This window comes from Oncorhynchus gorbuscha, unplaced genomic scaffold, assembly GCF_021184085.1.
Source record: "Oncorhynchus gorbuscha isolate QuinsamMale2020 ecotype Even-year unplaced genomic scaffold, OgorEven_v1.0 Un_scaffold_3984, whole genome shotgun sequence".
NCBI lineage: Eukaryota > Metazoa > Chordata > Actinopteri > Salmoniformes > Salmonidae > Oncorhynchus > Oncorhynchus gorbuscha.
This window is the reverse complement of record NW_025748109.1, coordinates 1-20000: the sequence shown is the minus strand read 5'-3', so window position 1 is coordinate 20000 and position 20000 is coordinate 1. Positions and strand designations below refer to the sequence as shown.

General features: G+C 47.9%; 1 protein-coding gene across 1 annotated transcript in view; it reads left to right on the top strand.

The window, feature by feature from the left end:
* The window catches only part of LOC124028296 (serine/threonine-protein kinase Nek11-like), a gene marked incomplete at its 3' end in the record, with an annotated part of 36982 nt that extends 19421 nt beyond the window's left edge, over positions 1-17561 (top strand). Inside the window, exons 6-7 of the mRNA XM_046340399.1 lie at positions 16381-16507; positions 17467-17561. Coding sequence (XP_046196355.1) covers positions 16381-16507; positions 17467-17561 — 222 coding nt within the window. The remainder of the gene's footprint in view (positions 1-16380; positions 16508-17466) is intronic.
* Positions 17562-20000: the final 2439 nt, after the last annotated feature.

Sequence of the window (20000 nt, the reverse complement as noted above, 5' to 3'; positions counted from 1 at the left end):
ACACACACACACACACACACACACACACACACACACACCAACATTCTCATCATTGGATTAGCATGATAAATATATTCAAAACACACATTAGCATGGTGGTTATTCCCTCTGCTTGTCCTGGTCATAAATACAACAGAGGTGGTTTACATATTTGGTCTTTATAGGTTGATATTAGATTCACTTACAGATGTACAGTAGGATCTTAATTTGAGCCAGTTTGCTACAGTAGGAAAATAATCCCTCAGCAACAGGAAATGTTCATTATTATGTGGATTATTATGAATGGACATTTTTTGTAGGGGTTGATACATTTTAAAGTGGAAATGACAAACTTTAGAAGCCTTTTTAAACCTTAAACACACTACAAGTTTGCATTCTCAGTAACAAAAGAGTGATCAAATGAAGACCTACATCTAAAATGATAGCACCAGACCTCGCCCAAGGCTACGAGCCTCACTGTGTAGTTAATGAGTGTTAATGTGCTGTGCTGTGCTGTGGATCCAAACTCCAGTATGCAGCATTATGGAAATGTGATGATCCCACATTGTTCAGATCAATCTAATCCCTACTAATTGCAGGCTTATTAGACAATACAATACAATACAATGCAACACAATACAATACATTGCAACACAACACAATACAATGCAACACAATACAACACAACACAATACAATACACCACAACACAATACAAAACCTTATGAGACTTGAGGCTTCTCTAGCCGGACTGCAAGCTCATTTAGTAATAGAACACCTCTGATAACAAATCCCTGACACAGGATATACTGTACAGATGTAGGATCTTAATTTGAGCCAGTGTGCTACAGTAGGAGAATAATCCTGCAGCAAAAGGAAACCAGAATTATTATGTGGATTTTAATTAATGGACATTTTTGTAGGTGCTGATACATTTTTCGTCCGAGTATATCAAGTCTGACATTTCTAAGTAGAAATTACACACTTTAGAAGCCTTTTTAAAACTCAAATACACATTTACATTTACATTTAAGTCATTTAGCAGACGCTCTTATCCAGAGCGACTTACAAAATTGGTGCATTCACCTTATGACATCCAGTGGAACAGTCACTTTACAATAGTGCATCTAAATCTTTTAAGGGGGGGGGTGAGAGGGATTACTTATCCTATCCTAGGTATTCCTTAAAGAGCTGGGGTTTCAGGTGTCTCCGGAAGGTGGTGATTGACTCCGCTGTCCTGGCGTCGTGAGGGAGTTTGTTCCACCATTGGGGAGCCAGAGCAGCGAACAGTTTTGACTGGGCTGAGCGGGAACTGTACTTCCTCAGTGGTAGGGAGGCGAGCAGGCCAGAGGTGGATGAACGCAGTGCCCTTATTTGGGTGTAGGGCCTGATCAGAGCCTGGAGGTACTGAGGTGCCGTTCCCCTCACAGCTCCGTAGGCAAGCACCATGGTCTTGTAGCGGATGCGAACTTCAACTGGAAGCCAGTGGAGAGAGCGGAGGAGCGGGGTGACGTGAGAGAACTATAAATACACCACTAGTTGGCATTTTGCAGGAAAATTCTCATCAATAAAAGAGTGATCAAATGAAGATCCTACATCTATACATTTGTCAGTATCAGTATTTTAACCTTAATATCTTATACATTTAATACCATAACTTTTATTATGGCAAGACCATCTAGGCTTCTTATCATGCCCGCAGTCAAATTCCATGTGACCGTTGAGCAGAGGTGTGCATTCATGGATGCCAACAGGGAAGCCAGCCAGGCTTCCCCAAACAAATGACCAAGAACCGAAATGAAAAAACATCAATTATTTTATCTTTCACCTGTGTTTCAGAATTTTCCGTCAATTCGCAAGAGGCTGAATGTATCTCACAGGAGAAAGCATCCGAGCGAGGGAAACAGTGTCCCTCTGTCTCTCTACGTGTAGGCTGTCTACAGTGTCCCTCTGTCTCTCTACGTGTAGGCTGTCTACCTTGTCCCTCTGTCTCTCTACGTGTAGGCTGTCTACAGTGTCCCTCTGTCTCTCTACGTGTAGGCTGTCTACAGTGTCCCTCTGTCTCTCTACGTGTAGGCTGTCTACAGTGTCCCTCTGTCTCTCTACGTATAGGCTGTCTACAGTGTCCCTCTGTCTCTCTACGTGTAGGCTGTCTACAGTGTCCCTCTGTCTCTCTACGTGTAGGCTGTCTACCTTGTCCCTCTGTCTCTCTACGTGTAGGCTGTCTACAGTGTCCCTCTGTCTCTCTACGTGTAGGCTGTCTACAGTGTCCCTCTGTCTCTCTACGTGTAGGCTGTCTACAGTGTCCTCTGTCTCTCTACGTGTAGGCTGTCTACAGTGTCCCTCTGTACGTGTAGGCTGTCTACAGTGTCCCTCCCTCTGTCTCTCTACGTGTAGGCTGTCTACAGTGTCCATCTGTCTCTCTACGTGTAGGCTGTCTACAGTGTCCTTTTGTCTCTCTACGTGTAGGCTGTCTACAGTGTCCCTCTGTCTCTCTACGTGTAGGCTGTCTACAGTGTCCCTCTGTCTCTCTACGTGTAGGCTGTCTACAGTGTCCCTCTGTCTCTCTACGTGTAGGCTGTCTACAGTGTCCCTCTGTCTCTCTACGTGTAGGCTGTCTACAGTGTCCCTCTGTCGTGTAGGCTGTCTACAGTGTCCCTCTGTCTCTCTACGTGTAGGCTGTCTACAGTGTCCCTCTGTCTCTCTACGTGTAGGCTGTCTACAGTGTCCCTCTGTCTCTCTACGTGTAGGCTGTCTCTACGTGTACAGTGTCCCTCTGTCTCTCTACGTGTAGGCTGTCTACAGTGTCCCTCTGTCTCTCTACGTGTAGGCTGTCTACAGTGTCCCTCTGTCTCTCTACGTGTAGGCTGTCTACAGTGTCCCTCTGTCTCTCTACGTGTAGGCTGTCTACAGTGTCCCTCTGTCTCTCTACGTGTAGGCTGTCTACAGTGTCCCTCTGTCTCTCTATGTGTAGGCTGTCTACAGTGTCCCTCTGTCTCTCTATGTGTAGGCTGTCTACAGTGTCCCTCTGTCTCTCTACGTGTAGGCTGTCTACAGTGCCCATCTGTCTCTCTACGTGTAGGCTGTCTACAGTGCCCATCTGTCTCTCTACGTGTAGGCTGTCTACAGTGTCCCTCTGTCTCTCTACGTGTAGGCTGTCTACAGTGTCCCTCTGTCTCTCTACGTGTAGGCTGTCTACAGTGTCCCTCTGTCTCTCTACGTGTAGGCTGTCTACAGTGTCCCTCTGTCTCTCTACGTGTAGGCTGTCTACAGTGTCCCTCTGTCTCTCTACGTGTAGGCTGTCTACAGTGTCCCTCTGTCTCTCTACGTGTAGGCTGTCTACAGTGTCCCTCTGTCTCTCTACGTGTAGGCTGTCTACAGTGTCCCTCTGTCTCTCTATGTGTAGGCTGTCTACAGTGTCCCTCTGTCTCTCTACGTGTAGGCTGTCTACAGTGTCCTTTTGTCTCTCTACGTGTAGGCTGTCTACAGTGTCCCTCTGTCTCTCTACGTGTAGGCTGTCTACAGTGTCCCTCTGTCTCTCTACGTGTAGGCTGTCTACAGTGTCCCTCTGTCTCTCTACGTGTAGGCTGTCTACATTGTCCATCTGTCTCTCTACGTGTAGGCTGTCTACAGTGTCCTTTTGTCTCTCTACGTGTAGGCTGTCTACAGTGTCCCTCTGTCTCTCTACGTGTAGGCTGTCTACAGTGTCCCTCTGTCTCTCTACGTGTAGGCTGTCTACAGTGTCCCTCTGTCTCTCTACGTGTAGGCTGTCTACAGTGTCCCTCTGTCTCTCTACGTGTAGGCTGTCTACAGTGTCCCTCTGTCTCTCTACGTGTAGGCTGTCTACCTTGTCCCTCTGTCTCTCTACGTGTAGGCTGTCTACAGTGTCCCTCTGTCTCTCTACGTGTAGGCTGTCTACAGTGTCCCTCTGTCTCTCTACGTGTAGGCTGTCTACAGTGTCCTTTTGTCTCTCTACGTGTAGGCTGTCTACAGTGTCCCTCTGTCTCTCTACGTGTAGGCTGTCTACAGTGTCCCTCTGTCTCTCTACGTGTAGGCTGTCTACAGTGTCCCTCTGTCTCTCTACGTGTAGGCTGTCTACAGTGTCCCTCTGTCTCTCTACGTGTAGGCTGTCTACCTTGTCCCTCTGTCTCTCTACGTGTAGGCTGTCTACAGTGTCCCTCTGTCTCTCTACGTGTAGGTCGTCTTTCTGATGCTGTCTGGCCCATATAAGTAGGACATTGATGCCGCCCGTAGCATTGAAGACAAGGGAAGCCAGCCAGTGTTTGGCCTGCCTTGACAAAAAAAGTATGAAAAATGTGCCAATCAGCGTTGAGCTAAACTGAGCGAGCTCAAATGTGAATGGTCCTGGCGCACCAAAAAGACTGCGTCACTCTTATCAAATCCCATTGAGAGCATAAATCATTGACAGAAAATCTTGAATTGTTGCATCTCGTTGTGTTGTTGTCCTCCGGTGGCTAGCTAGCCAGCAAGCTAAAATTGTCCCTTTCCTGAATTAGTCATGGACTGAGATAGGGCTCAGTCCATGACTAAATGAGATCATTTCCATACTGTCACGTAGGGCTGCATGATATTGGCAAGCAATCTGGGCCTTATTTTTAACCAAATGTTGCAATTTGACTTGCGGTTTAGAGCAAAACACTTGGGTTAACTGTTGGAATCATGGAAATAGAATATCTATCCAAATGATATAGTTACAATATGATAGTGGGCTTAGTGTTGTTTGACATGACAACGAATGAAAATGCAAGAGATGAGTTATTGTGACAGGGTAGGAAGTAATGTGTTTCCTAGGGGACCTATTATCTTTGGCTACATTGAATGTTTTTTCTTAGCTACTTCATGTAGCTAACATATTCTTGCTTTGCCTTTACCTCTTTAATTTAGAAGACACTGTTGCTGATTTAGGTCTACACCATCACTGTTATTATCAGGCTGTATAGCTAATTACGCATTTAATTACACATCTAATTACACATTTACTAGCTAGCTAGCGATTGCGGCTAACAAGATTTAGGAACAACTTGCTAAGAAAAGATGAACTAGCTGTTTGCAGATGTAAGAAACACAAGCTAATAGTGTAATTATAGAATGCTAGTTGATTTATATTAAGAAGCAAAGTGACAACTGCATCATTGTTGTCAACATTGTTGCATTTGCTGCATTGACCATGCAGACTGTATGTGTCTCCTGGACGAGGAAAAACAAATGCACTCCTTGAGTGACAGGGGGCGGGGCTAGGTCTGTGTGGAAAGCATTGTGGAGAGAGATGACTCCAGTAGCGAAGTAAACTATAAAAATGGACGTTACACACTGCGTGTCACATTTGAACAAACCAAACATTCAAATACCGTTATAGAAGGTAAAGTAAAAACCCAAACAGATCCGTGCATCAATACCGGTATATCGCAAAAAACTGTAAACCGACCAACCCTAGACTGAGATCATTTTGAGTTGTGCTTTTACTTAATTCTCTGTACCCGGCCAATGACTATAATGGTGATTCTGATCCAACCATTAATTAATACATTGTTGTGCCCCTGGCCTGAGATGATGGAAGTTCAATATGTAGCTAGATGTAGAAGGCCAATGAACTTCATAGGGATAGGCCCCTTTTTTCTCCACTTCCGGTCTGAATGACGTGCCCAAAGTAAACTGCCTGTAGTTCAGGCCCTGAAGCCAGGATATGCATATAATTGGAAAGAAAACACTTTGAAGTTTGTAGAAATGTTTAAATAATTTAGGAGAATATAACACAATAGATATGGTAGAAGAAAAACCAAGCTGACTTTTTTTGAGAGAGAGAACATCCTCTTAGAAATGCAAGAGAAAGGTCATATTGACAATTAGCTCCCTGGATGCAATTCCTTTGGCTTCCACATTGTGTCAGCAGTCTATGTTCAAGGTTTCAGGCGTGTAACTTCAAAAACGAATAAGAAATATCAGTTTTAGTAGAGGGACAGTCTTGGAAATTCACGTTTGCGCGCGCCATGAAGACATTACGCACCTGCTAAAATCAGTTTCCTATTGAACATACTACTTTCCGAAATAAATATTATAGTTTGATTACATTTTAGGGTATCTGAGGAGTAAATAGAAATGTATTTTGACTTGTTGAAACAAAGTTTAGGGGTAGATCTTCGGATTCCCTTCTCTGCAAGTTGAACGTGTCATGCAGGTGAAAGAGGACCCAAAAGCGACTTAACAGAAACAGAGTTTATTTAAGTCCAAACAGGGAATAACAGAAATCCTCTAGACTTGTAGAGGGGAAATAACTGGAGAAGCGGCCACAGACTGCAGGTCGCTTCGGGTAGGCGCAGGCCGTAGTCGACAGAGACACCTGCTCACACGCAGCATCTGATGAAGGCAAAAAAACACGACAGGACAGGGCGATACACAATCACAGCAAAAACACGACAGGACAGGGCGAAACGCAATCACAGCATGGTGAATACAATACAAGGAACCGACGGGACAGGAACGGATCACAAAGGAATAAATAGGGACTCTAATCAGGGGAAAGGATCGGGAACAGGTGTGGGAAGACTAAATGATGATTAGGGGAATAGGAACAGCTGGGAGCAGGAACGGAACGATAGAGAGAAGAGAGAGCGAGAGAGTGAGAGAGGGAGGGGGAGAGAGAGGGATAGAAGGAGGGAAAGAACCAAATAAGACCAGCAGAGGGAAACGAATAGCATGGGGAGCACAGGGACAAGACATGATAATAAATGACAAACATGACAGTACCCCCCACTCACCGAGCGCCTCCTGGCGCACTCGAGGAGGAATCCTGGCGGCAACGGAGGAAATCATCGATGAGTGAACGGTCCAGCACGTCCCGAGACGGAACCCAACTCCTCTCCTCAGGACCGTAACCCTCCCAATCCACTAGGTATTGGTGACCCCGTCCCGAGAACGCATGTCCATGATCTTATGTACCTTGTAAATAGGTGCGCTCTCGACAAGGACGGGAGGGGGGAGGGAAGACGAACGGGGTGCGAAGAAAGGGCTTAACACAGGAGACATGGAAGACAGGATGGACGCGACGAAGATGTCGCGGAAGAAGCAGTCGCACAGCGACAGGATTGACGACCTGGGAGACACGGAACGGACCAATGAACCGCGGAGTCAACTTACGAGAAGCTGTCGTAAGAGGAAGGTTGCGAGTGGAAAGCCACACTCTCTGGCCGCAACAATACCTTGGACTCTTAATCCTGCGTTTATTGGCGGCTCTCACCGTCTGTGCCCTGTAACGGCAAAGTGCAGACCTCACCCTCCTCCAGGTGCGCTCACAACGTTGGACAAACGCTTGAGCGGAGGGAACGCTGGACTCGGCAAGCTGGGATGAGAACAGAGGAGGCTGGTAACCCAGACTACTCTGAAACGGAGATAACCCGGTAGCAGACGAAGGAAGCGAATTGTGAGCGTATTCTGCCCAGGGGAGCTGTTCTGCCCAAGACGCAGGGTTTCTGAAAGAAAGGCTGCGTAGTATGCGACCAATCGTCTGATTGGCCCTCTCTGCTTGACCGTTAGACTGGGGATGAAACCCGGAAGAGAGACTGACGGACGCACCAATCAAACGACAGAACTCCCTCCAAAACTGTGACGTGAATTGCGGGCCTCTGTCTGAAACGGCGTCTAACGGGAGGCCATGAATTCTGAATACATTCTCAATAATGATTTGTGCCGTCTCCTTAGCGGAAGGAAGTTTAGCGAGGGGAATGAAATGTGCCGCCTTAGAGAACCTATCGACAACCGTCAGAATCACAGTCTTCCCCGCAGACAAAGGCAGACCGGTAATGAAGTCTAAGGCAATGTGAGACCATGGTCGAGAAGGAATGGGGAGCGGTCTGAGACGACCGGCAGGAGGAGAGTTACCCGACTTAGTCTGCGCGCAGTCCGAACAAGCAGCCACGAAACGGCGCGTGTCACGCTCCTGAGTCGGCCACCAAAAGCGCTGGCGAATAGACGCAAGAGTGCCTCGAACACCGGGATGACCAGCTAACTTGGCAGAGTGAGCCCACTGAAGAACAGCCAGACGAGTGGAAACAGGAACGAAAAGGAGGTTACTAGGACAAGCGCGCGGCGACGCAGTGTGCGTGAGTGCTTGCTTAACCTGTCTTTCAATTCCCCAGACTGTTAACCCGACAACACGCCCATAAGGAAGAATCCCCTCGGGATCAGTAGAAGCCACAGAAGAACTAAACAGACGGGATAAGGCATCAGGCTTGGTGTTCTTGCTACCCGGACGGTAAGAAATCACAAACTCGAAACGAGCGAAAAACAACGCCCAACGAGCTTGACGGGCATTAAGTCGTTTGGCAGAACGGATGTACTCAAGGTTCTTATGGTCTGTCCAAACGACAAAAGGAACGGTCGCCCCCTCCAACCACTGTCGCCATTCGCCTAGGGCTAAGCGGATGGCGAGCAGTTCACGGTTACCCACATCATAGTTGCGCTCAGATGGCGACAGGCGATGAGAAAAATAAGCGCAAGGATGAACCTTATCGTCAGACTGGAAGCGCTGGGATAGAATGGCTCCCACGCCTACCTCTGAAGCGTCAACCTCGACAATGAATTGTCTAGTGACGTCAGGAGTAACGAGGATAGGAGCGGACGTAAAACGTTCTTTTAGAAGATCAAAAGCTCCCTGGGCGGAACCGGACCACTTAAAACACGTCTTGACAGAAGTAAGAGCTGTGAGAGGGGCAGCAACTTGACCGAAATTACGAATGAAACGCCGATAGAAATTAGCGAAACCTAAAAAAAAGCGCTGCAACTCGACACGTGACCTTGGAACGGGCCAATCACTGACAGCTTGGACCTTAGCGGAATCCATCTGAATGCCTTCAGCGGAAATAACGGAACCGAGAAAAGTAACGGAGGAGACATGAAAAGAGCACTTCTCAGCCTTTACGTAGAGACAATTCTCTAAAAGGCGCTGTAGAACACGTCGAACGTGCTGAACATGAATCTCGAGTGACGGAGAAAAAATCAGGATATCGTCAAGATAGACAAAAACAAAAATGTTCAGCATGTCTCTCAGAACATCATTAACTAATGCCTGAAAAACAGCTGGCGCATTGGCGAGACCGAACGGCAGAACCCGGTACTCAAAATGCCCTAACGGAGTGTTAAACGCCGTTTTCCACTCGTCCCCCTCTCTGATGCGCACGAGATGGTAAGCGTTACGAAGGTCCAACTTAGTAAAGCACCTGGCTCCCTGCAGAATCTCGAAGGCTGATGACATAAGGGGAAGCGGATAACGATTCTTAACCGTTATGTCATTCAGCCCTCGATAATCCACGCAGGGGCGCAGAGTACCGTCCTTCTTCTTAACAAAAAGAACCCCGCCCCGGCCGGAGAAGAAGAAGGCACTATGGTACCGGCGTCAAGAGACACAGACAAATAATCCTCGAGAGCCTTACGTTCGGGAGCCGACAGAGAGTATAGTCTACCTCGAGGAGGAGTGGTCCCCGGAAGGAGATCAATACTACAATCATACGACCGGTGAGGAGGAAAGGAGTTGGCTCGGGACCGACTGAAGACCGTGCGCAGATCATGATATTCCTCCGGCACTCCTGTCAAATCGCCAGGTTCCTCCTGAGAAGTAGGGACAGAAGAAACGGGAGGGATGGCAGACATTAAACACTTCACATGACAAGAAACGTTCCAGGATAGGATAGAATTACTAGACCAATTAATAGAAGGATTATGACATACTAGCCAGGGATGACCCAAAACAACAGGTGTAAACGGTGAACAGAAAATCAAAAAAGAAATAGTCTCACTGTGGTTACCAGATACTGTGAGGGTTAAAGGTAGTGTCTCAAATCTGATACTGGGAAGATGACTACCATCTAAGGCGAACATGGGCGTAGGCTTATCTAACTCTCTGAAAGGAATGTCATGTTTCCGAACCCATGCTTCGTCCATGAAACAACCCTCAGCCCCAGAGTCTATCAAGGCACTACATGTAGCACCCGAACCGGTCCAGCGTAGGTGGACCGACAAAGTAGTACAGGACCTTGATGGAGAGACTTGAGTAGTTGCGCTCACCTGTAGCCCTCCGCTTACAGATGAGCTCTGGCTTTTACTGGACATGAATTAACAAAATGTCCAGCAACTCCGCAATAGAGGCACAGGCGGTTGGTGATCCTCCGTTCCCTCTCCTTATTCGAGATGCGAATCCCTCCCAGCTGCATGGGCTCAGTCTCAAAGCCAGAGGAGGGAGATGGTTGCGATGCGGAGCAGGGAAACACCGTTGATGCGAGCTCTCTTCCACGAGCCCGGTGACGAAGATCTACCCGTCGTTCTATGCGGATGGCGAGAGCAATCAAAGAGTCCACATCTGAAGGAACCTCCCGGGAGAGAATCTCATCCTTAACCACTGCGTGGAGTCCCTCCAGAAAACGAGCGAGCAGCGCCGGCTCGTTCCACTCACTAGAGGCAGCAAGAGTGCGAAACTCAATGGAATAATCCGTTATGGACCGTTCACCTTGGCATAAGGAAGCCAGGGCCCTAGAAGCCTCCCCACCAAAAACTGAACGGTCAAAAACCCGAATCATCTCCTCTTTAAAGTTCTGGAATTTGTTAGAGCAATCCGCCCTTGCCTCCCAGATAGCTGTGCCCCATTCTCGAGCCCGGCCAGTAAGGAGTGAAATGACGTAAGCAACCCGAGCTCTCTCTCTAGAGTATGTGTTGGGTTGGAGAGAGAACACAATCTCACACTGCGTGAGAAAGGAGCGGCACTCAGTGGGCTGCCCGGAGTAGCAAGGTGGGTTATTAACCCTAGGTTCTGGAGGCTCGGCAGGCCAGGAAGTAACAGGTGGCACGAGACGTAGACTCTGGAACTGTCCAGAGAGGTCGGAAACCTGAGCGGCCAGGTTCTCCACGGCATGGCGAGCAGCGGACAATTCCTGCTCGTGTCTGCCGAGCATGGCTCCTTGGATCTCGACGGCAGTGTAACGAGCGTCTGAAGTCGCTGGGTCCATTCCTTGGTCGGTTCCTTCTGTCATGCAGGTGAAAGAGGACCCAAAAGCGACTTAACAGAAACAGAGTTTATTTAAGTCCAAACAGGGAATAACAGAAATCCTCTAGACTTGTAGAGGGGAAATAACTGGAGAAGCGGCCACAGACTGCAGGTCGCCGGGTAGGCGCAGGCCGTAGTCGACAGAGACACCTGCTCACACGCAGCATCTGATGAAGGCAAAAAAACACGACAGGACAGGGCGATACACAATCACAGCAAAAACACGACAGGACAGGGCGAAACGCAATCACAGCATGGTGAATACAATACAAGGAACCGACGGGACAGGAACGGATCACAAAGGAATAAATAGGGACTCTAATCAGGGGAAAGGATCGGGAACAGGTGTGGGAAGACTAAATGATGATTAGGGGAATAGGAACAGCTGGGAGCAGGAACGGAACGATAGAGAGAAGAGAGAGCGAGAGAGTGAGAGAGGGAGGGGGAGAGAGAGGGATAGAAGGAGGGAAAGAACCAAATAAGACCAGCAGAGGGAAACGAATAGCATGGGGAGCACAGGGACAAGACATGATAATAAATGACAAACATGACAGAACGAGTGGATTACTCAAATCGATGGCGCCAACTAAAAGGACTTTTAGGGATATAAAGAAAGATTTTATCTAACAAAACGACACTACATGTTATAGCTGGGACCCTTTGGATGAAAAAGTAAGTGAATATTTAATCGTTGTATGTGAATGTATGAACCTGTGCCGGTGGAAAAAATATTTGGATGTGGGGCGCCGTCCTCAAACAATCACATGGCATATTTTCACTGTAATAGCTACTGTAAATCGGACAGTGCAGTTAGATTAACAAGAATGTAAGCTTTCTGCCAATATAAGACACTTATATGTACATAAATGTTTAAAATCCATAATATTTCTGACTATTTATTTGAATTGCGTGCTCTCCAGTTCCCCAGCAGTTTGTCCCGCTAGCGGGCCACCTGGTCCTAAGAAGATTGAAGTAGTTCTAACTTTTCCCATGAATAGAAGTTATGCTAGTGAGCAAGCATTTTAGCCAGGTAGCCTAGGACAACAATAATAAAAGTGTGTACTGTATGACAGAGTGATAGACCGTTTCATCCACATGAAAGAGAGCAGGATGGCATTGGTGTTTCTCTACAAGTAGGGTGAGTCAACATGTTTTTCTACTTGCATGAACGCACACACACACAAATCAGAACCATGGACAGCCACATCATATTTAGCTTACATTGATTGGACTAAATTGTTTTTGATATCTTTTAGTTGTCACTGTATTAGACTAAGCAGAAGTGATTGGGTGATGTTGAAATGGTGCTGGAACAGTGGAGGCTCTGTTTTCTTTGTGACTTGTGGTAACTCTGTGGTTCTAAAGCAATAGTTGTTTAGTGGTCCAAAAATGTCAGGAACATTAACTTGCTTTACCTTTAGCTGTAGGTCATGTAACTGTCTGTTACTGTACATGCAATATGCTTTGTGGACTTCACTAGACAGAGGTTGCTCTCCAGATTTGTGATAAAACAAAGGTGTGGTTGAATCTATTCTGCCACTGTGTCTTCTTGTTGTCTCGGCCTTTAGGCCTGTGTATCACTGTGGCAAGGCATGTGAACTAGCAGGTTATAGAGCAAACAATGCAATTATCACAACACATAATATGGATTTTTTTGAGGGTGTGGGCTTCCCCAGTGATTTTACCCATTCACCACTACTGCCCATGCACCACTACTGCCCATGCACCACTACTGCCCATGCACCACTACTGCCCATGCACCACTACTGCCCATGCACCACTACTGCCCATGCACCACTACTGCCCATGCATCACTACTGCCCATGCACCACTACTGCCCATGCACCACTACTGCCCATGCACCACTACTGCCCATGCACCACTACTGCCCATGCACCACTACTGCCCATGCACCACTACTGCCCATGCACCACTACTGCCCATGCACCACTACTGCCCATGCACCACTACTGCCCATGCACCACTACTGTCCATGCACCACTACTGCCCATGCACCACTACTGCCCATGCACCACTACTGCCACTGAGTCACGGTATTCTCCTCCTATTCTGCGCTCTGTAAGCCTACATGAATGGTGCTGATGCATTGCTGGTACCCAACTCACTAACGGCTGTCAGGTTGCTAATGAATGGTCTGGTACTCAGCGCTCTATTGTCCCTCTAATCACTCTGATATCAATGCAAATTAAATCAAAATCACATCACATTAAACACTTCATGATTTGAATTTGTATAATCTGAATGATGAGAATAAATGCTGATGGGACTTAAGAGGGCCCGTTTTGAAATGGACGCGGGGCTTTCCCAGCTGGACACAATTGATTTTTAAAACATTCGCCCGGTCCACACCAGGTCCGGTCCGAGTGAGGGAAGTAGTAGTATTTAATTTTTTTGTACTTTATTAACCAGAGCAGAGGAAGGGAGACAAACAGAGCATGGTGCTAGGGAGCAGGGGAGAGGCTGTGTGGGTGTGTTTGTGTGTGCAATGTGAGTGACATGGGAGCTGGCACAGAAATACAGAGAGACAGAGAGACACACAGAGACATAGAGAGAGACAGACAGACAGACACAGAGAGAGACAGCTGTGTCTGTCATGTCCTCTCGCTCTCTCTCTCTCACATGGTCTCTCTCTCTGTGATGCGTCTCATATTCTCTCTCTCTCTCTCTCTCTCTCTCTGTCTCTGTCTATTCTGTCTCTATGTCTCTGTGTGTCTCTCTCTGTATTTGTGTGGATAACTCCTGTCACTCACATTGCACACACAAACACACCACACAACCTCTCCCCACCACCTGCTTTACCATGCTCTGATTTGTCTCCTCTCTGCTCTGGTTAATAAAAGTACAAAAAAAAATTAATTTACCTAAACTTCCTCCCTCAGACGAGATTACAGACAGGCCGAAATGTTAAAAATTTTAATTGGCAAACCCCGCGATCAAGCGAGCCCTCTTAAATTACATCAGCATTTATTCTCATCATTCAGATTACTACAAATTCAAATCATGAAAGTGGAGCTAATGTGATGTGACTGATTTAATTACGGTAAAATTGTTAAGAGGACAATAAACGTACCAGACCATTCATTAGCAACCTGACAGCCCGTGTAGTTGGAACACACCAGCTGTCACATCAGCTGTTCTCTTAGGCTTACAAGCGCCAGAAGTTTGTGAACCGTGAAACCATGGGCAGTAGTGGCAGTAGTGTATCATGGAGCGTGAGTGGTGCATGGGCAATTGCATGGTGTAGTGGTGCATGAGGCAGCTACAGTGGTGCATGGGTAGTGGTGCATGGGCAGTAGTGGTGCATGGAGCGTAGTGATGCATGGAGCGTGAGTGCATGGGCAGCAGTGGGGTTATATTAGTGGTGCATGGGCAGTAGTGGTGCATGGGTAATGGCATGGAGCGTAATGGTGCATGGGCGGGGGAGTGAGTGAGAATGAAACCCCACCCTCAAAAAAAAAATATATTATAAGTGTTTGTATTCTGAGTGCATTGTTTTACTCTATAACTATAACTAGTTCACATGCCTTACCACAGTGATACACAGGCCACAAAGCAGTGCCAACAAGAACACAGTGGCAAGATAGATTCAACCACACCTTTGTTTTATCACAAATCTGGAAACAGAGTGAAAGTCCACAAAACATATTACATGTACAGTAACAGACAGTTACATGACCTACAACCCAAAAGATAAAGCAAGTTAATGTTCTGACATTTTTGGGTATAAACAACCTGACTTAGAACACAGAGTTACCGCAAGTCACAAAGAAAACAGAGCCTCCAATATTCCAGCAGCAAGAAATCACTTAATCACTTCTGCTTAGTCTAATGCAGTGACAACTAAAAAGACATCAAAAACAATTTGAGTCCAATCAATGTAAGTAACATCAATGGTTCTGTTAATAGTGTGTGTGGGTTCATGCAAGTAGAAAAACATGATTGGCTCACCCAAACACTTAACAGGGGGAGAAACTATGTGCCATCCCACAAGCTCTGCTCATGTGGATGAAAGCGGTCTCTATCACACTCGCATCATACAGCTCACACACTTTGTGTATTCTACAAACTACTACAACTAAATCTTGCTTCTCCTGCCTCTTCTATTCATGGGAGAAAAAATTAGAATTCCTCAATAAGGACCGGAGTAACCGTAAGCGGGGTTTTAAAAACGCTGAGACAATTCAAATAAATAGTCCGAAATATTATGGATTTTAAACATTTATGTATATAAGTGTGTATTGGCAGAAAACTTACGTTGTTAATCCGTTTACATGAAAATATGCCATGTATATTTTTCCACCCGGCACAGGTTTATTCATACATTTTACATACAACTTGATTAAATATTCCGCTTATCAAGACAGTGTCGATTAGATAAAATCTTTTTATATCCCTAAAAGTCCTTTTAGTGCATCACGAGTGTCCGTTCTGTGTGTTTGGCATTTATTATCATGTCTTGTGTATGCATTTCCTCTATAATTATTTGGTTCTTTCCCTCCTCCGCTCTCTCCCCACCTGCACTCTATATATACAATAAGTTCGTTCCTGCTCCCAGCTACACAATCATCATTGTCTTTCCCGCGTTCCGATTTTTCCCCTGATTAGAAGTCTATTTATTCCTTTTGTGATCGTTCTTAATTGCGTTATGCTATGATGCGTTCGCTAATCTGTGTTTGCTGTGATTGTGTCATATTCTATTAGTGTTTTTGCTCATCAGACTGCTGCGTTAGCCAACATGTCGACTACGGCCTGCGCCACCCGGTCTCTGTGGCCCGCTTCTCCAGTTATTCCTCTACAGAGTCTAGAGAATTTCTGTTATTCCCTGTTTGGACAAATAAACTCTGTTTCTGTTAAGTAGCTTTTGGGTCCTCTTTTCACCTGCATGACAAGGCAAGGAGATGAGACCCAGCGATGAAAACCGTTCCACGCCGTCGAGATCCAAGGAACTGCATGCTTCGGCGAATTTGGCAGGTAAATCAGCTATTCACCATGCGGAATGGAAACCTGGCCATGTATGTTTTTCCGACCCTCTGGACGTTCCAAGAGTCTCGTTTTCGTGCCTGTTACTTCTGGCCTATATTCTCCATTTTAGTTAATAACCCACCTTGCTACTCAGCCCACCTGCGCGCTCCTTGTAGATTGTGTTCTCTCAACCCAACACATACTCTAGAGAGAGCTCGGGTTGCTTACGTCATTTCACTCCTTACTGGCCGGGCTCGAGGTGGGGCTGGCTATCTGGGAGGCAAGGAAAGCCTATTGCTCTAGCAACGTTTAGGGCGAGGAGATGACCGAGGTTTTGGCCGTTCAGGTTTTGGTAGAACAACTCCCTAGGAGCTGGCGTCCTCTTATGAGCGGTCCCGTAAGGATTATTCCTGCGAGGTTCGCACTCTTTGCCACCTGGTGTGCGAGCCCGGCGAGACCCTGCCGCTGGTTACCTGGAGGACGCCCGCGGTCGGAGGTGGATTCTCTCCGGGAGATTCCTTCAGATGTGGACATCTTGATTGCTCTCGCCATCACCTCGGCGGCGGGTAAATGCTTAGTCACGGCCATGGAAAGAGCTTCGCACATCCAAGCGGTGTTTCCCTGCTCGCGCTCGCAACCGTCCTCATGAGGACTGAGCCAGCGGGAAAGTTATCACCAGCAAGAGGCAGGGGATCACCAACTTGCCCTGTGCCCTCTATTCTTGAGTTACTGGACATTTTGTTAATTCATGTCAGTAAAGGCCAGGAAAACTCATCCGTGGCGGAGGGCTACAGGTGGCGCTACCCTCAGGTGCCATCTAGGTCCTGATGCTACATGGAGTCGACCTGCGCTGGACTGTTGATATCATCTGACTGGGGCTGAGGGTGACTCATGGGCCCGAAGCACTGGAATTGAAGCCATGAGCATTCGCCACTGAACAGGATTAGACAAGCCTAAGCCGCATGTTGCGTACTAGATGTTGAGTCATCTTCTCCCAGTATCGAGGCCGCAGACTACCTTAACTCTCGCAGTATCTGGTGAGCCACAGTGAGACTGATTTCTTTTTGATTTTCTAGTTCACCCGTTCCACCTGTCCCACAACTAGTATGTCGCAAATCCTTCTGTTGACGGTGTAATTCTATCCATCGCAGGCTCAAATTTAGTATCTTGTCGTAGTGGTGCAATGTGCTGCCATTCCTCGGCATTTCTTCTTTGTCCCCTACTTTCGGAGAGAACCTGGCGGTGGCGTGCAGGAACAGAATCATCATGATCTGCGCACCGGATGTGCTCCGCGGTGTCCCGTTCTCCCTCCTCACTCCCGCGGTGCTAAATATGATGTGAAACATTGATCTCCTTCGGGACCTCCTCCTGTGAGCGTAGACTATACTTTCTCTGTCGGCTCCCCGAGCGTAGGCTTCTCGAGGATTATTTGTCTGTGTCTCTTGGCGCCCATAGTGCCTTCTTCCTCTCGACGCGGCGAGTTCTTTTTTGTTAAGAAGAAGGGCGGCCTCTGCGCCCGCGTGGGTTATCGAGGGCTGAATGACATAGCGGTTAGAAATCGTTATCCGCTCCCTTGTAATCGGCTACTTCGAGTAGCGAGGCCGAGTGCTTTGCTGGACCTGCGTGCAGCTACCATCTCGTCGCATCATCGAGAGCGGTGGAAAGCGGCGTTTAACTACTCGTTGAGCAGCTGGTCTCCAAGTTCGTCGGTCCGATCTCTAACATCGGTATTTTCAGGCATTAGTTAATGATGTTCTGAGAACGCTGAACATCTTTGTTTTGTCTATCTTGGCGATATCGATCTCCGTCCTCGAGATGCACGTTCGCAAATATTCAGCGCCTGCACGAAGAATTGTCTCTGCGTGGAGGCTGAAAACTGATGATCTCCTCCGTTACTTTCGCCCGGTTCTCGCTAGCTCGCTGAAAGTATTCAGTATGGTTCACCAGGTCGAGCCGTCGTGACGGCTTCCGCGATGTCGCGTGTCGAGTCTGCGCTACAGTCCGTAGTTTCTCTATCGGCGTTTCGTCATATGTCCCGTCAAGCCGCCCCCTCCCACTGCCCTTCTGTCAAGAAGCGTGTTTAAGTGGTCCCGGTCCCTCAGGGGCCCGAGTCTTACTGAAAACGTTTATCGTCGGCTCCCTCGCATCTGCTCTGACGTCACTAGGCAATTCATTGTCGAGATTGGCGCTTCAGAAACCAGGTTGGCGTGGGAACCACTCAGCGTTCAATCTGGCGTGGAAAAATGCATCCTTCGCTATTTCTCGCCAAGCAACATCTGAAAATCAACATGATGCCGGGTAACCCGTGAGCCACTGCGCCATCAGCAGCTCGGCCCGATATAGCGTGTGGTGCGAGGGAGCGACCATTCTAGCCGTTTGGACAGACCTAGAGTACGCAGTGGCGTTCTACAACTGACAACAATGCCCGTCTAGCGGTGGATGGCGTTGATTTAAGCTCGTTCAGTCTGTTCTTACCGTCGGGTACAGAGCACCAAGCCTGACTATCCGCGTCTGACTGCGCGAATGCTTACACTGTGCGTGTTGCTTCCGGTAGGCAAGCAGCTTGCAGCGCACGACTGCTGTGCGCCCGCTCTACTGCGTCCGAACCTCCTTTTCGTTCTGTTTCCGCTCGTCTAGCTGCTCTTCAGTTGGTCACTCTGCCAAGTAAGGTGTCATCCGGTGTTGAAGACACTCTGCGTCTATTCGCCAGCGGCTGACAGGCCCGACTCAGAATGACGCCAATTCGTGGCCGCTGGTGAGACTCTTGGCATGGTTTTAAGTGGCTCTCTCGCTGCACGTGGATCAGGCATTCACACTTCTGCGACCATTCACGACCCCAGACCTTCATTGCGGTCTGCGTGCGTCTGCCGGAAGACGATTAGGTTCTCTAGGCTGACATTTCATTCCCTGCTAAGCTCCGCTCGCTAAGGAAGCGATACAGATCATTAGAGCAGGTGATGTTCAGTGGGCGTTCCGTCATCACTTGTTGGAGGGAGATTCTGTGGTTTGATGATGCGTCCGTCAGTCTCTCAGCTCGGGTATTCATCCCCCGTCTCGATCAGAAGACGAGCGGTGTGCATGCTCGCGGCCTGAGCTGCACGAGAGCCCTAAGTCTTGGGCGCACAGTGCAACCAAGCTCGCCCAGATCTGCTACCGAGATTGCGTTTCAGAATGGTCTGGGTTACCAGCCTCTCCATGCTTGCCGGGTCAGCGTCCAGCTCAGCGTTTGTCCAGTTAATGGCTGAGCCGCCAGCTCGATGCGCGCGGATCAGAGTCAGGCTCGTATGTGCGACAGAAATTCACTGCGACAGCCTCTCGCAAAGTTGGCTCATGTCTGCGTCGTTCCGTGTCTCCTCCGAGTAGTCAATCTGCAAACTGTCTTGTCACTCTTCTCAGCGACATCTTCGTCCGCGTCCATCCTAGCTCTTCCATGTCTCCTATGTTAAGCCTTTTCTTGCCCGTTCGTCTTCCCTCCCCCTCCGCCGTCAGCAGAGGCGCGCCTATGGGTACACGCGTGGACACTGTAGTCTGGGCAGGATCTGGGTTGAGTCTAGGCGTGTCTGAACGCGTTCACTCATGTGTCTCTCGGTGCCATTCATGTCTTGTCCTATGTGCTCCCATGCTATTCGTTTCCTCTGCTGGTCTTATTTGGTTCTTTCCCCTCCTTCTATCCTCTCTCTCCCCTCCTCTCTCACTTTCTCGCTCTCTCTTCTTCTCTATCGTTCCGTTCCTGCTCCCAGCTGTTCCTATTCCCTAATCATCATTTAGTCTTCCCACACCTGTTCCCGATCCTTTCCCCTGATTAGAGTCCCTATTTATTCCTTTGTGATCCGTTCCTGTCCCGTCGGTTCCTTGTATTGTATTCATGCTGTGATTGCGTTTCGCTGTCCTGTCGTGTTTTTGCTGTGATTGTGTATCGCCCTGTCCTGTCGTGTTTTTGCCTTCATCATGTCCCCTCTACAAGTGCTAGAGGATTTCTGTTATTCGTT